The following is an 18,325-nucleotide window of genomic DNA, read 5'->3' on the forward strand; positions in this document are numbered from 1 at the left end:
GATCATTTACTCAATATTATCATATGCACATTTTTAACACGATGTTGATATATTGTGTTATAGCACAATTATTGTCCATCTATCTCACCAACATACATTGACGTAATAGATTTTTTTCAAAAAAGAAAATTAATGGAGTAAATACCGTATTTTCACGACCATAAGGTGCACTGTATTAAAAGGCGCAGTCTCAGTTATGGGTGCTATTTCTGTATTTAAAACATACATAAGGCGCACCGTATTATTAGGCGCATGCTGAAACATACAGTAAAAAATGACAACGGAAGTAAAACAGTGAGTTTCGACACATTTATTGAACAAAATATTAATTCTTCCGCCACAAAACCATCAAAGTTTTCATGTTCTGTATCTAAATTAAACTGCTGCACTATTTCAATGTCCAACATCCCGAATTCCTCTTCTTAATCATCTGAATCGGACTCACCGACCGGTTCCGGTTCAGCGTTGATTTTGTGAAAGCTCTTACAATACATGAAGACGGTATCATAGCCCATGCGTCTACAATCCACCCGCATATGGTGGCTTAACTTGCCCGCCGCTGCCTCATAGTCTTTGTGAAGGAGTGTTCGCCTTCCGTCATCCAGCGCTCTGTCCGTTTCCGTGGCAGCCAAGAACCACGGTGAACGACGTCTTCTCGTGCCCCGTTGTGCATATCGCCACCGTGCCGGTCCCTTTTTCTCAAAGGGATGTTAAAAGTCAGAGGGATCTCATCCATGTTGGTGATGTGGCTGGGTGCGGTTATCTTGTCGCGGCAGTAGGTGCGGAAGATGGACACCCTGTCCTGGTAATCCTCGGGCAGCCGCTGCGCAACAGTTGTCCTTGCGCGTATGGAGAGATGCCGCCTCCTCATAAAGCGAAAACACTAAGATTGCTCGATTACCATTTTCAGCCGCATATTCGATGGCCTGCAGTTTAAAGTAAGCCTCATTCATACGCGTCTCGCTTGACCGGCGCCATTTTAGGGGATCCTTACACGTAGGTGTGCCGCTAATCGATTGGGGGAGCGTTTACCGTAGTGCACCCACCAAAGGCGCACAGCAGATTTTGGAACTCAGTCCACACACAAGGCGCTCCATATTATAAGGCACACCGTCGATTTTTGAGAAAATCTCAGTGTTTTAGGTGCACCTTATAGTCGTGAAAATACGGTAAATGAATGCATGAATTGTTTTGGGAAACACTATTGTTAAAGCCCTTCTCCCCCCATACCTCCTCCCTTGTGAACACCATGTGCTGGTGCCACTGTTTAAACTGGGTCATGCTTGGGCATTGCTTTACCTCCACATCCAATCTGTCCCACAACCAATGTTCCCTCTAAGCTGCGCGCTTGTGCAATCGCGCACTGCTTGCACATATTCAGCGCACAAGAAAATCAATGCAGCGCACAAAATAAAATTCAACAGAAACGTATTAATTAATATCTAATTTTAGAACTGATATAATCTAGTTAATTAGACCAGTAATATTGTTTTCTGTACCATTTAGCAACGTAACTCAATGAGCGTGTCCAGCCAATAATCTGATAGAGTTCACTTACGCTACGCAGCCAATCAGCATTGACAGTGTTTGCATATGTGCCCTGCCTTTACTCGCCGTGCACGTTAGCTAGCTAGACGCAGTGCAGCGGATCTAAGAGATGCAAATGCTAATCCCTTATCATGGCGAAATGAACGGGCAGAGCCACATCCACTCATCAAGCCAAAGTAAAAAAGAAATGCGGTTCTTTTAAGATGGAATGCCTGTCGGAGTATGTGCAAATAGAAGAGCAAGCGGTGGAACTGAGTGTGATTTTTTTCCTTTTCCAGGACTCTTCCTATGGTTAAAGCAGGACTCTCGCATATAACATAGTACACATCTCATGAACAACAAGATTTTTTGTCTTTTTCATTTTATGTGCTGCTGTCATTTGATTCTTTTAATAAGCCATGTAACTTGCTATGATCCAAGGTTTTGAACAAGCGTGATACTGGTGTGTGGCCACAGCGTACCCATCTGATGTTGCTCACAGTGGTCCTCAGTGTGCTCAGGGAACTTGTGTGTCTGCTCAGACACATGAAAAATTAGAGGGAACATTGCCCACAACAGAAACACAAACACCTTTTAATGTTTTAAAGCCTTTCTGATGTTTTCAGTTGAACCACCCCTTTAATAATAATAAATCCTATTAATGTAAAAAAAGCAACTATTGAATATTTCCAGGAAGTAGATTATTTATTGCTTTTCACATTATTCTATACAGATTTGTGCTTTTTCAAAATAAAGCAGAATATTAATTGTTCTGATGTTAAGAACAGTGGTTTTGTGTGATCAGTATACTGTACACACACACACACACACACACACACACACATATATAAATACACATGTGTGTGTGTGTGGCCCTAAATCTCGGCACAGAAATGTAAATGGGGTAAAATCAGTGAAAAGTAGAGAATGTGGAGTGATTTGTGGTCCAGAATTTGTTTTGCTTCATTCAGAACTGAAATGCTTTTTGACTTGCTTTATTTGAGAATTGCAGTTTATATTATCATCAATTAGTATCCCAAGAAACTTTTTTCTCTTTCAATATGCACCCCACTGTGTGTTATTGCAATTGCATCAAATAAATTTGATTTTTCTCAAGTTTAATGATCATTTGCTTTTGTTAAACCAAAATTTTCAGTTTGCACATTTCACTAGTGATCCTCCCCAGTAGTTCATGTAAATCCCCACCACAATCCAAAATATATGTGTCATCGGCAAATAATACTCATTGTAATATTCTTGAAACTTTGCATGTGTCATTTATATAAATTAGGATCAATTTCGGACCTAATACTGACCCCTGGGGGACACCACAAGCAATGTCCAGGCATTCCTATAAAAATGCCTTGAAATGTTTTCTGTTGCTTAAATTATATGCTCAAGTCTGTTGCTTATTTAAGATCAAGGAATAGTCCAACTGAATACAGATTGATGTCAAACTGTTTGCTCTAAAGCCGCATTGACTGTCAGAAAGTAATAAGTGTTTGCATATTATTTTCTCAAATCTGTTCTTGAGGAGTTTTTTCTAGAATTTCTGAGAATTGTGGACTTAGAGATACACGGGCTGTAGTTTGTAACATGGCATCATCCCCAGTTTTATACAGAAGCACAACTATTTTCAGTTTGTCTGGAAATTTGGAGTGATTTAAATACAGATAGATGTTCATATTCTGATATCCCCTCAATGACCTTTTCTGAAACTTTCATATCAAATTTCATCTGAATCAGTAGGTGTCTTGTATTTACATTAGTTACAATATATACTGTACTGGATTGTGATGTTCCCAATGACTTTGGTTTGGTTTATTTTGACAAATACTAAAAGTATACTAAGTTTAATGTCCATGTCTGTTTTCTTAAGCCTGCTTTTCTGGCCATATTGGCGTTTCGTCTGGTCAGATGCTCATTGATCACTATGTTTGATTCAGTTTCCTTCCTTGTTTTAAAAGTGCAGTTTTGTGTTTCTGTCGACAAATCTTACGATGTCAGCCCATTTGGTGGTGTTATCTCTCCAAGGCAGAGGGGGCAGGTCTGTGTTGTTGCAGTCCATTTCAATCCCACTGGATTGTTGGGAGGCAGTTACCTGTTGTGTTAAACGGTTGTATGATAGAGGGTCCGCTCACAATGCCGTCATTGATCTTGAATACTGCTCCAGGTGCACCAGATGTCGGTCTTTCTCAGTCTTCACCTCTTGCACATGGTCCAAGATAGATTTCTGCTGCAGTTTTGCAACAGAAATCTCTTCAGTCATAGGTCAAGAGACTTTGTGAAGTCATTGTCCTCCTTGTCTCTCAGCACCTTCTCCGGACCCATGTCAATTTCTTTGGCTGTGATGTCAAAGTTAGTTTCTATAGTGTTGCAAGCATTGGCTCACGTGGAGCCATGCTGTTCAACTACAGTTTGACTATAATTAATCCAGGCATTTAACATGTAGGAGTGATTTCCTGACCAACAACAGTCACCCACGAGTGTCACAGCTCCATTCCCTTAGTTCCCTCCTGTCCCTCTGCCTCACTAATTTTCCACTCTCCCTGCCTCAGCTCCACTCTACCTGCCAGCCACTCCCACCCCGTCAGCTCAACTCCACTCACCTGCAAGCACTGCTGCAGCTTATTCCCAATCAGCCCTGCTTATAAGCCTCCCTTGCACGCTCACTCCTTGCGAGATTGTTCATCAGCAGTTCCATGCAAGACTTTCCAGCACTTCTTACCTGCCTGACCTCCTGTTGCTGAACCTGTTCACCTCTGACCTGCCTGCACCGCCTGTCTTCCAGTAAACTCACCAGCCTTCTGTCCCTGACCACGACTTCTGCCTCAGCGTTTCTGGTTCCTGTCTGCTCACCTGGTCCTGACTTCACTGCTGCTCATCCCCAGTCTGCTCTGCTGCATCATCGGCCTCATCTCCTGTAAGCCCCTCTGTGTCACTCCTGCCTGCTGTAAACGGAACTGTACGGTTCCGAGGGTTCACGTCCTCCCCCCTCGGTTCCGCATTCTGGTTCAGCTCAACCCAATCCCCGAGCCTGAAACCCATAGACTTTGTGTGGGCCCCGAGCCTGAAGAACAGACTGTTTCCTTGTCTGTACTAATAAAGGCCATTTTCACCTGAGGAACATCGCAAAGATGAGGAAGCTACTGATGCGGCATGATGCTGAAAAGTTAATTCATGCTTTTGTTACTTCCAGGCTGGACTATTGTAATTCTTATCAGGGTGTCCAAACAACTCTTTAAGAAGCCTCCAGTTGATCCAAAATGCTGCAGCCAGAGTTCTGACAGGCATTGACAAGAGATCACATAACTCCTGTAATGGTGTCGCTTCATTGGCTGCCCGTTAAATTTAGAATAATTTTTAAAACCCTTCTTTTGACCTACAAGGTCCTCAGAGGCCCAGCTCCATCCTACCTGGAGGAGCTAGTGATACCCTACCAGCCCAATAGACCGCTCCGCTCTCAGAATGCTGGTCTACTTGTGGTTCCCAGAGTTTCTAGGACTAGAATGGGGGGCTGAGCATTTAGCTACCAGGCATCCCTGCTATGGAACCAGCTCCCTGTCCAGGTACGGGAGGCTGACTCCATCGCTACTTTTAAGATTAGGCTTAAAACCTACCTCTTTGAAAAAGCTTATTATTGCTAATTCTGTAGTTCCAGTTACTATCATAGACAAATTATCATACTTAGGGGGTCATCTAATCGTTAGGTCACATCTTAGCTATGCTGTTATAGGCCAAGGCTGCCGGGGTCTGGAAACATGATCACCGGACAGGCCTCTGTTACCCCACTGGGTCATGGTTTCCTCTCCTTTCCTCCTCATCAAGCAGACTAGTTATGCTGATTCCTGTGTAGTTTTACTGCTTCCCCCCCCCCCCCCCCCCCCCCCCCCCCCCCATTCATTTACAGGTATCGCCGCCTTCGGAGCTGCATGATGACCTCTGGCCCCGCTGACCCGTTGTATAGTGTATTTTTGTGTGTGGCTCTGTGCCTCTCCTTCTCCCTCTTCCTCTCCTCTTTACCCAGCCGGCCATCAGCAGGAGGGTCCTCCTACATGAGCCTGGTCCTGCTCAAGGTTTCTTCCTGTTAAAGGGGAGTTTTTCCTTGCCACTGTTGCTTGTCTGGGGTTAGGCCCTGGGATTCTGGAAAGCGCCTTGAAACAATTTTGAGTGTATAAGACGCTATATTGATTTGATTACCAACGGTCCCAGCTTTCCAGAGTGCTGCTTTTGGGTCCCAATACCACATGTCACAACTAGTCTATATCTGTGAAATCAGTTGAGGTCAGATGCAAACAATCACTCCTAGGTAGACCCAGGTCAGCCAAGAGACAGTCTATTTAGCCTGTCCTACCTCAGGTCCTCCTCCCAGGGGGAGATGTCCAGGGGGCCGCAGCCCCCTTTAGCTGACTCCTCAACACAAAGGAGCAGAGGCTCTAATCCGAGTTCCTCTCGACTGACTCAGCTTCTCCCTAATTTTTAGGCAGGAGGAACTTTGAAAATCGAAATGTGTCATTTCATCTGGAGTTGTACACCATCTGTGTGTTGATCTCAAGCTCTTTGTATATTCGCATGACCCTTGAGTCACAGGTCCTCCCTCCCTTTAAAAGGCTACACTCGGAAGTATTTTCAAAGCAAAATGGGGGCAAGCAGAACAAATCTTTCACCTGAAGGCAACAGGTGATCCAACATGACCTCTAAAGAAATAATGATATACAGTATGTTACTCACTGAGGACTCATCGTGCTTCACAAAATGGTAAAGTTGTGTTGCCACTTTGCAGATCTTCATTTGCAGACTAGGTGGGGTGGTGGAGAGCTGAGGTAGAGCTGTAGCTCATGACAGTGTGTTTTGGTCTACAGTGAACCTAGAGGTGAAAAACCTTTTGCTCATTGCTCAGAACTGAAGAAGCCTTCTGGATAGAAGGCGAAACGTCTTCAAGAGAAGAAACCCAGTCCAGTTGACAGAGAAAACTACCTTGGGCATTGCCCCTTAATGTAACTCCCTTTAAGATGTGAATAAATAATGGGACATTTACTTTAGATTTCATGTTTCATATGCAGCATGTGTTCATGTTTTTGTTTTAGTATTTTAATCAAATGTAACAGAAGTGAATATGCCTTTTTCCAGTCCTGACACAATTAGTGAAACAATAGGACAAATTAGATATGCGATGTCACATTTAAACACAACCCTAGCTGAAAACAACACACAGTTCTTCAGACTCACTTTTCCCTTTCTTTATAACTGTATTCATCTGATTATTTAGCACATTTGACACAGGCTGAAGCAGCAGCATTATAAGACCTCAGTTTCGCACAGAAGTGTGTCAAAGTGAGAATGTGTAGGATAAAGGAGCATGGGGTGAATAGGAAATATTGACTGCATCCCATACAACCTTCCCATTTTATTAACTTTCAGTTTCCCCCACCTAAATCCCAAAAGAGCTCAGGGTTTTAGTGTCAGACTTTTCTTTGAGGCTGGTGCCTGTCAGCCAGCTAACACTTAGCTCAGTAACCAGGAGCTTCAATTACACTACAGGAGAGACCAAGAGTGAAGAAACTGTCGTCATGGTGAAATGATTAAACGCTCCTTGAGAGGCGCGGTGCATTTACTGTCATGCTACATTTTGTATGCAAGCTGATTGTATCTTTAGTTATTGTCGTCGCTTCAAAGTAAATGCATTCCTCAATAACATTAAAAAAAAACAAGTTATGCCATGTATGCAGGTTCAGAGCTAAAATATCATTGATCATGTGAATGTATAGGGCAGGAAGCAGTTGAATCTCGGCTTCCACAAGTGAATCAAATCAAAACAGAAATGATCTAAAATATTTATCTCCCGTGCATTTTCCTGACATCAAATAACAGGTGTTTCAGTTATGCTGTCAAAGCCTACATCAAGTACAGCTCTTTCACAGGAGTAATCGCTGCTCTGAAACGCAGCCTGACAATGATATCCAGGCTGGGAATGTTTGTATGTTGATCTCATACAGGAAGTGCTGTCTTGCTGTTGTACTCTTCAGTTTATAGAAAAAGTGGAAGCCAGAAGTCAGAGGATAAGTGGACACTGACTTTTATTGTGCTGCTTCTACTTGACTTTAATCACAGTGGGTTCGGGCACAAGTGACTACAAGTAAATCTGCTTCCCAAACTCTGATTAACCTTCTGGCTTAAGGGCCAATGCCACAAAAATCAACACTTTGGCTCTAACAACAGTGGTTGGATTCCTGCATTTGTGTTGGTAACCTTCTAGGTTACAAGGATGCAATTTCCTCAGAACTTTTTGCAGCAGCACCCACCAACTCTGTCACCCACTTCTAAAGAAGAGGAGAGCCTACAAACCACATGTGGAAAATGGCAAGAACTCCCAACAAGCTGCGTGCGTAGCAAAGGTTGAGCATAGCCTTTAAACAAATCTGCAGTCAGGCTAGTTTGTTAACACAATGGCAACTTTAATATGTTTGATATACTGCCTGCATTTATCGGGGTGCTTTTAGCAGACATATTTCTGAGAGATGAAATCAGAACACCAGTTCATATGCAGCTCTTTTCTTTCTGATTAAATGAGCTGCCTAAAGTAGGGCTTTTCCTCCTGTGCAAGTCTGACTTTCCACTTTTGAAAGCCAGGTGTGAGCTGTAGTTCATCACACTTTACCACAGGTTAGAGAGGGACATTGAGATATGGTGGATAGAAAATAGAAGCTGAGGAGGGATTTGCTCAACTGCTTGACATACCTGCGAGACAGTAAACAGATTAAGTTTTGATATCTATCACTTGAAGCCTCTTGCTTGTCTGCCTGTTTCCCAATACATTTAATCCATCTATGTGCCGCACTGTTGCACCCATCTGCTGTGAGCCATACAATCTTGTTTGCATCATTACAGCGTTATCGAAGGCAAAGATTTTTCTACGCTGAGCATCTACTGTAGATACGGACGAATGCCACTATAGGCCAAAAATGGAATTTAAATTCAGGAATTCTATAACTGCAAGGTTTCAACCAAACAAGATAGAATGATATACTTTGAGTAAAACCCTGCTGGGTCAGAAAATATCTAACCGGGAATAATTAAATGAGGAATGAAAAGCTACGTGCAAATAATGGCATGATGAAAAACTGAAGCTGAGACCAGCGAGTGGCAGGAAGAAAAAGTAGCAGTAGCTAAAAGAACAAGATAAAAGTGTTTGTGTTCTGTAGCAGCAGCCTATGGAACCACAGGAGAAGCCACATACTGGGCACACTTCGAGAAGTTGTTAGTGCTGGCATTTGATATTATCACAGTGGAACTGACAGAGAGACTGGCTCTCAGTGGGGGAGGGGGAGGGTCAAGCAACTGTCTGTGTGTACGTGTGTGGCGGGGCAGGTACTGCTGCACACTTTGAGGACTACCTGTTGCGCTTGTGGGATGTGAAATACACTTTTCAGTATGTTGTCCTCACGTCATCTCGTCCAATAATGGATTCGGGATTTGGTCCATCTGCTGCTCTATCAAAACCTTATTTCTACTGAGAATTGCCGACACTTATATCCAGTCTGTGCGCGTGTGTGTGCATGCGTGCTCGTAAGTGTGTTTAAGCTGTAAATTTGGTCAGCTCATTAGCACTGACAGAGGGAGCGCTTGCAGCCCACCTGCTCCCCTTCACCCTCTTTATGACTCTACAAATTAAAAGACATTTATGCACACGCTCCCTCTCGCCGTCTATCCCGCACTGCTCATTGTGGCCACTCACAGTACTTCAGTGCTCTGCATCGCGCTGCGGCACAGCTATTCAGTATTACGCCATCACTACTGAAACATGTCTCCTCAATTTTGCTCAAAAGCACCAGCATAATGTAGCGAATACATTGAAGAATTCCAATTATACACGCTTAATATCAACACATTTAAGTGATTAATCAGATGTCGGTTACAGTCAGTTATCGAAAGTACATTATTTTGCACTCTTTGAGGCAAAAAAACAGAGCAATGGTATCTAATATCTACATATTTCATTGTAAAGAGAAGCCAGTGAGTTTTAATGCAGTGTGTTTTAATGAACTGGATCAATTACTGTCATTTACTTATAAATCATCTTCAATTCATTGAGAACGAGGAAGACAGCGCTGTTATTAGCAGTAATTCACAGAATGAATGATGTGAGGCAACAATACAATTCGGGGTTAAATGTAGCTCTTCTTAATGGCTTTTTCTGGAGGCCATAGTGAGCTTGGTAAATATATGGACTCAGCAGCAGTACTGGCCTCAGAGAACCTCCTTTGGTAGGTGGACTAAACAGCCTCGTCTAAACACTCTTTCTTTCTCCCATTTATTTGCCTGACTTTATGGATTGGGTTAGGAAAAAGCCTGTGGCTTTGAAGATTTGGTGACGACTCAGAAAGAGGTATATGCTCAATATCAACACAGGAAGGTGTGTGTGTGTGTGTGTGTGTGTGTGTGTGTGTGTGTGTGTGTGTGTGTGTGTGTGTGTGTGTGTGTGTGTGTGTGTGTGTGTGTGTGTGTGTGTGTGTGTGTGTATTTCAGCCTCTGTTTGAAGTCCATTTCACTCTGGCAATTACTCCTATCAAGGATTAGATGAGTGAAAGGGCGAGACAAAGAAAGATGGATAGAAGAAGAGAGAGAGTAGATTCATAATACAGACAGGAGAAGAGATTGAGGTCTCTGTTTGTACATACCCTCAGAACCAGCACCAGCTAAAAAATATTTTCATGACAGTAATGGCTAAAAAAAAAAAATGCAAAGAGATGAGTTGCCACCGATGACTGTCGCAAAAATTAGAAACTCTTTGAAACCCTACAATAGGGTTGTGTGAAAGACTAAATATTGTTCTTTGAAAGCTTCTCTTCTTCTAATGCTTTAAAATGCAGGTAACATTTCTTAATTTATTCCTATTTTATTTTATATTTTATTTGGAAATATAGACACGTGTTCATGGTATATCGTATTTTTGTGTGTGTTTCTGTGCTCTGTGCCTCTCCTCTCCTCTCCTCTCCTCTCCTCTCCTCTCCTCTCCTCTCCTCTCCTCTCCTCTACCTCCCCTTCACTCTACTTCTCCTCTCCTCTACTCCTCTCCTCTCCTCTCCTCTCCATTCTATCCTCTACCTGTCCTCTCCCTTCTCCTCTCTCTTTACCCAGCCGGCCATCAGCAGGAGGGTCCTCCTACATGAGCCTGGTCCTGCTCAAGGTTTCTTTCTGTTATATAAATAAAGATTGATTTGATTTGATGGCTGGACGGTTGATACAAAAGTGTCTGTTGGTTTTCTGCTTTAATTAGTAGCATTTATAAAAGCATCATTAACAATAAAAAATATATATAGAGATGAAGCCCAGGTCAGACAGAAATAAAAAAAATCCAGAGTAATGTAGATGAATGAGTGTCTGAATGCAAAATCTGCTGATTGATACATTTCTTCCAATTTCTGCAACTTTTATACAACATATACTTGGGATTGGTGATCCGGAACATGTATATGTAGTATGTAGGAGTATATTTGGATTCAAATATTCAATTCACCTTTGCATATAAGCTAAAAGACTTCCCATCAGCCTTACCTCTGGGATATGAACGGTGTATGGCTGCCCATGGAAGATTGGTGCATTATCATTTACGTCTCCAATCTGGATGTTCACTGTGTCTTTCACCACCTGAGGGGGGAAACACCTTTGTAACACTCTTCTGAAACCACCTCCACACATTAGATGTCAGAGAAGCAGCGTCAGTGGAAATGTGCATTGGCCACAGCCAGCTAAGACTGAGACGGGAAGAAAAGAGGACTAGTGTGATAGATCATCCGCGGGGCAGAGTAGGTTGAACGTCAGTATCTTTCAGCAACTAAACTGTACTGAGTGAGACAGGTGTCAGAATGATTACATATGAGAAAGAAGAAATGAGGGTGAGGATGATAGTGGAAGGCTGAAAGGAAGACAGAACCAGAGAAGAGGTCTCCGTGCCGCATGCGGTCAGGCTGTTTGCAGGTGGCACAATGTGATGGAAAGTGTCACAAGTGGGATCACAGAACAAATCTATTTCTTACCTCCTGTATGTCACTCACGTAGAACTCAACCTGCATCTCTGACTTCGTCTGTTGGGGAAAGAAAACATCAGCATAAAGTTGGCATGGCTATGCAGAGAAGAGAAAGCGGACATTAAAATGCCACTCAGAAGTCCTTTTCATCTCCTTCAGAAGACCGTACATTCACTGCCCTTTCATCATGTGATGATTTACATTACATCTGTCATTTTCAAAATGGCCCCCAAATGCTGTTTCTTTTTTTTTGCAGTAAATTTGCTTTTGTAATTTGCATGTGTAAGCAGAGTTTGTGTTTGCCTCATACCTCGCGGTCGAGCTGCTGTCGAAGCCAGACAACACCAGTGTCTTTGTTGACTGAGAAGTACTTCATTGCCTCTTCTCCAGAAACCCCGTAAATAAGGGGTTCTCCCTCTGGATCTGTAGCCTTCAGCTGAGCCACCGATGAACCTTGCGGACAGAGAGTCACGGGTCAGAGATCACAGTGTCCAATAGGAGGACTACGCACTCAACCTTGTATTATATCTAAACAGTTGATACATTTTTCAGTTCAGATAAAATTAGGTTCTGAACACTGAGCAGCGACTTTTGAATCATTCCTGAACAGTAAATATGGAGGCAATGAGTATGATGCCGCACCTGCACAGACATTCAGAGGATAACATGTTTATCTTTTGGTCATAATATAACAAAACAAAATCCCTATTCTTGGTGCATGGGCCTGTTTTCATAAAGACGATGCATGGTGACCGAGGCAACACTATATATACACACACACACCAGGCAGTGAATACACAGATCACACACACACACTCAAACTCAAAGCCAGACAATAGAGGTGAGGCAAATCTAAATCAAACCTGTCACATGTGCACCAAAGTGCTTAACACAATGACCAATTAGGCTTCTCAGGCACACAACCCTCTCCCTTTATTAATATGCTCCATTTTCCTTTGAAAGGAAGGCAAAAATAACTAATTAATATAACGATTTATGAACCCCACTCATTGCGTCTAATGAGATTTATGCAAATTCAGCTGCTTTCAATGAGTAATAATTTGGTTGAAGACGGTGCAAATTAAGCATTTTACTTCAAAGTCATCAATAATATCACGTTCCTTTTTTAATGCTCCTTCCAGCCCACTCAACTGTGCAGGAATGGTCTGTTTCATGTGGGCAGACATAATTGAGTGAAGTAGAACAAATGAAGGATCATTCGAGACAAAGGCTCGGTGTAAGAGCCACAGTCTTTATGAACTCTGGGGGAAAGAGCACAACCTATGAAGCATGCGTCAGATTCCTCTCTCAGAGTTACAGCAATTATCTGTATCATGCACTGTAATTTCACTAAATGGGCTCTCACTCACTTCATTTATTTAGATTTGATATGAACAACACCGACAAGGCAAACTAAATAGTATAATGAAATTTGTCTTTTTCCTAAAATGTAATGAATAATTTTCATGTTTCTCTGAACAACCCACCATCATTTCTAGCACAAATACCTTTTGGCGTCCTATGTAGAATAATCACAGTTATATATAAGACAAATTGAAGAATCTGCGGTGTTCCTGAAACTCCAACAAACCAAACAGCAACAGGCTAACTGACATGACATCCACATTACGGTTTGTGTTTAGGTTGTTATTTCCAATGCTTATGCTCTTTAATGGTATTTCCATTCTTTTCTGCAAATTGTAGGCCTACAATTTAGTGCTTTACTATTAAATCACACTGTTTACATATTGAAAGTGTATCAAAACCCTAACCATGGTAGGGACATAAGCCAGGGTTTACAGTTTTAAAATGAACTGTCCATCGAAGCACAGATTTTGGTACTGCTAATCAAAATTAAAACAAGCAATTGTTCAGTTCAGCCCAGCATTTTTTATCGCAGTAAAACATGTGATTTCAGCTTAAAAAAAATATATTTATTTTATAATTGGCATAAGACTAAAATCTACAGTCTTGGTCAATAAAAAGGGAGAAGCTTGGATCGGTAAGGTGTCATTTATGATGATGGGATATGAGAACAGAGCCAATCTTTATATTCTGATGAGCCAGCATGCTGCTGTTACACTTTCATCTTCAGCTGAAGGTTGGTGTTATCATCCTCACTTGCACTTCATTTTACTTTACTCACTCGTGCATGCATGTGACTGTCAAACTTTGAAGGAACAATGATGAACATGGTGGAAACACAGACTGTGATATACGATCAGTTTACATACAAGTACTTTGACATTTACTCTGGCAGAGGATACAGTGTATACGTCCAAATAATCAAGGTCATACAGTCGTATTATTATCATCAATATCATTATTATTGTTAATTTTAATACTAATATTCATATAAATAATCATCATCTGCTTTTTGGGGAATTTGTAAAGCCAAAGTACACCATGGTGCAGTCTCAAATTAAACTCAGATGTGTGTTTTTACATTTGTGTATCAGTGTGTGTGCGCTTGTGTGTGTAGGTATAACTCTGGTGCTTATCAGTGTGGCACCAAGTCCTTTTCCTGACAAATGATGCTATTTAGCAGCAAGTGATGCCAGTATTACTTTTATAAATGATAGAGTGCACATTGACACTGCCCCCCCCCCCCCCCCCCCCCCCCCCCCGGCATTTCTAAATGCAACATTGCTTTCATGACATGACCGATGGGCTAGAGAAGAGGGGGAAGGTGTTAAAAACGTTAATATTAGCTTTGCTTTATTGTAAGGGTACAGGTATGGTGATAATGGTACATGTCAGTGAAAATGATCTCGCAACATGTGTCTTTAATTTATTTTGGACCCTTTTCACACTAACTCTGAGGTAAGGGTGGACTTGAGCTGAGGCTTAGGTAAGAGTTAGGGTGACAGATAATTTAGTTATGGTCTGATGTAAGTGTAGGTTAGGATGAAGGTTAAAGGTGATGTGGCTGATAAGTTCTGGATACCAATTACAGCATGCTGTAGGGTTTTTTGTTTGTTTGTTCGTTTCACAGCACAGAAACAGCACTTCTTAAAGTTACTAATGATCATCTTATAGCTTCAGATCAAGGACTGGTCTCTCTGCTGGTTCTGCCGGACCTCAGTGCTGCTTTTGATACAGTTGATCACAGCATCCTGTTACAGAGACTGGAACATGTGATTGGGATTAAAGGGACAGCACTAGACTGGTTTAGATCATATTTATCTGATAGATACCAGTTTGCTCATGTCCATGGTGTTCCCTCTTCATACAGTAGGGTTAGCTATGGAGTTCCTCAAGGTTCTGTACTTGGACCGATCCTCTTCACCTTGTACATGCTTCCCTTAGGGAATATTATTCCGCAGCATGGGATACATTTTCATTGTTATGCTGATGACACTCAGCTTTATTTATCCATGAAACCAGAGGAGACAGAGAAGTTAAGTTAGCTTCAGACCTGTCTTAAAGACATAAAGTCCTGGATGTCTTCAAATTTCCTCCTCCTTAACTCAGAAAAAACTGAGGTCATGGTGTTTGGTCCTGAACCTCTCAGGGATAGATTAGATCACATGATCACTCTAGATGGTATCTCATTAACATCTAGTCTCTCTCTAAAAGTGCCTTTTTTCACTTGAGAAACATCACAAAGATCAGGAAGCCACTGACGCGGCATGATGCTGAAAAGTTAGCCCATGCATTTGTTACTTCTAGGCTGGACTATTGTAATTCTTTATTATCAGGGTGTCCAAACAACTCTTTAAGAAGCCTCCAGCTGATCCAAAATGCTGCAGCCAGAGTTCTGACAGGTATTGACAAAAGAGATCACATAACTCCTGTAATGGCATCTCTTCATTGGCTGCCCGTTAAATTTAGAATAATTTTTAAAACCCTTCTTTTGACTTACAAGATCCTCAGAGGCCTAGCTCCATCCTACCTGGAGGAGCTAGTGATACCTTACCAGCCCAATAGACCGCTCCACTCTCAGAATGCTGGTCTACTTGTGGTTCCCAGAGTTTCTAGGAGTAGAATGCATTTAGCTACCAGCCCCCCCTGCTATGGAACCAGCTCCCTGTCCAGGTACGGGAGGCTGACTCTATCGCTACTTTTAAGATTAGGCTTAAAACCTACCTCTTTGAAAAAGCTTATTGTTACGAATTCTGTAGTCTTTCTGCTTCTCATCCCCCCCTCATTTACAGGTATCGCCGCCTTCGGAGCTGCATGATGACCTCCGGCCCCGCTGACCCACTGTATAAATAGTGTATTTTTGTATGTGTTTTTATGCTCTGTGCCCGTACTCTCCTCTCCTCTCCTCTCCTCTCCTCTCCTCTCCTCTCCTCTCCTCTCCTCTCCTCTCCTCTCCTCTCCTCTCCTTCTCCATCTCCCTCTCCTCTCCTCTTCTCTCCTCTCCCTCTCCTCTCTCTCTACCCAGCCGGCCATCAGCAGGAGGGTCCTCCTACATGAGCCTGGTCCTGCTCAAGGTTTCTTCCTGTTAAAGGGGAGTTTTTCCTTGCCACTGTTGCTTGTCTGGGGTTAGGCCCTGGGATTCTGGAAAGTGCCTTGAAACAATTTCGATCGTAAAAGACGTTATATAAATAAAGATTGATTGACTGATTGATTGATTGATTGATTGATTGTTTTTAAAAAAAAATCAAATTTCTCTTTCTTAACAATTTGCTACACTTATTTATAGGCACAAATAACCGATTTAGCGAGTGGAAGATTTGTGGGAACATTGTTGTCAGGTCCAAATACATGTGCGGCAGAGGGAGATTCAGGTTTACATGTCTTAACTTTTCGATAACATAACATGGAAGCCTTTGTAATGTAACAAATGTTCCCAGGAAGCTATGCCGTATACCTTATAAGTTCTGTGTCTACATAAATATCCAGTTCATTCTTACAGAATTTAATTTGCTGCATTGCAAAGGACAAAAACATTTACAGCAGACCATAAAAATTAGAGTAGAATAGGTGAGCCAAGCCCTTGAGTTGAGAAAAGAGATATTAATGATTAAAACATGCAAAGCAGGGGATGTAAGATTGGTTGGTCTCTGGAAGATAACCAAATAAGAGTTTGGTTTTGAGTCTTGTTGCTTGATGTGAATAATTCAGAATCCCTGCCATTAAACATAGAAAATGACAAAGGCCGGAGAAGCATGAAGCTGAGCCTGAGAGGAACTCACCGAGCCAAACCTTTTAGGGATGGGTCCTTAAATCAGCCATTGGAGAGCATCAATCCCAAATGGATCAATAGGAGTTGCGTGTGTTAGACAGGACCCGAGGTCTATAGCACGTGAAAGATATGGGGGTAAAGGCAAAAGCCCTGTTTATTATATTGGTGACATCTCAGAACCTCTTGTTCATTGGACCACCGCCTCTAGGTCAGACAGTGCCTGGACTCCAATTTCAGGCATGTTGTGAATTATTGCTTTGAATTTTGTGGTGTACAGAGGCTTAATGGGTATATGGGCAATATTCTGTGAGCTGCGAACTAAGTCAGCAGCAAACAAAAAAGATGGAAGCAAAATAGAGGGATGACTGACTGGAGAAGGCATAGGGAATGATCCTAACCTCCTCCATATAAATACTTGATGATCTGTCTCAAGGCAGAAAGAGCAGACCTCAGGCCTGGAGTCACACAGGCATGTGGCTGATGAGTTACTGCAATGCCACTCATGTTACCTCCCTGTCCATCCACTGACAAAGAGAGTCTTCAAACGCATCAGCATCATCAGGCGAAAGGCTGTTGACTCGCGTCACTCAACTCCATCCAAAATTCATGCAGACAAACATTGTCTTCATCCAACCAAGAACAACTCAGCACCTGTCTTTTTGTTTGCCTACATTAAAGTGCAACTTTTGCCACATATTGGACAGTTGAAATGTTGAATAGAAACTATATGGATTTATAGTTGGACACTAATTTTATCATATTGTTTCATGTTTCCTGTGATGCTTACCTGTAATAAATTTAACAGATCTCTTATCACTAATGTTGGACAGGGGATGGTGGGAGAGGGACCCAATACTGATATATTGTCAAGTTAAAAATTAAACCAACAGCTATTAAATGCTAACTACAGCCTTTAACACTGTACAGCCTCAAAAATGGGGGCTGAGGTCTTTACTCCATTATCACCAAAAGAGTAGACATACAGTTGTAGTGCTCATCCTCCAGGGAAGCAGTGGGCAGGAGCTCATTCCAGGTGGGGGTGTGGGTACAACCCCAGACCCAAAATATGTCATGATTAAACTGTCTGCACATCTGGTGCCACATCAGTCACCAAGATGGGTGGTGATCATATTTAAAAACAAAACCGTGTCAATTTTATCTTAGCTCCATGAGTTCTGAGAACATTCAGGAGTGACTGTAGTAATTAACCACGTAGCATTTTCCTAAAATAGGTCTGTTTCCTGCTCAGCGACATCACAGAACATGACTGTGGCAGTATTGTTCTTGAATCCCAACAAACTGGTAGGAAATAATGCAAGCTAAAGCACAGACACTTCAGTTTAAATGCACAAAATGAACTTCTGGTAACTGTTAAAAACCGTGCATGTGTATATGTGTGCGAGCGTGTGAGAGAGAGGCTGATGATTGTATCGTGACATTACATTATTGTTTCAGGCTCGTCCACTGATAGTCGACACCCCACAGCTCCAATCAAGCATACTATGAATTAAAGCCTTTTCCCCGACACAAACAAGACGGAACTTACTCGAAATAAACCTGTCACTGCTTTTTCTGCCAATAGTGGGGTGAGTTGTGTTGATTTTCAAAAAATCAAGATCCTTGGGGAAGGGGGGGG

The 18,325-nt window shown here is 42.2% G+C and overlaps 1 protein-coding gene across 1 annotated transcript in view; it reads right to left on the bottom strand.

The window, feature by feature from the left end:
- Positions 1–18,325, bottom strand: part of cdh23 (cadherin-related 23) — a 172,913-nt gene that overhangs the window by 120,539 nt on the left and 34,049 nt on the right. The window contains 3 exon segments of the mRNA XM_029834775.1: positions 11,083–11,175; positions 11,565–11,612; positions 11,866–12,008. Coding sequence (XP_029690635.1) covers positions 11,083–11,175; positions 11,565–11,612; positions 11,866–12,008 — 284 coding nt within the window.

The sequence above is a fragment of the Takifugu rubripes genome, chromosome 4 (genome assembly GCF_901000725.2).
Source record: "Takifugu rubripes chromosome 4, fTakRub1.2, whole genome shotgun sequence".
NCBI lineage: Eukaryota > Metazoa > Chordata > Actinopteri > Tetraodontiformes > Tetraodontidae > Takifugu > Takifugu rubripes.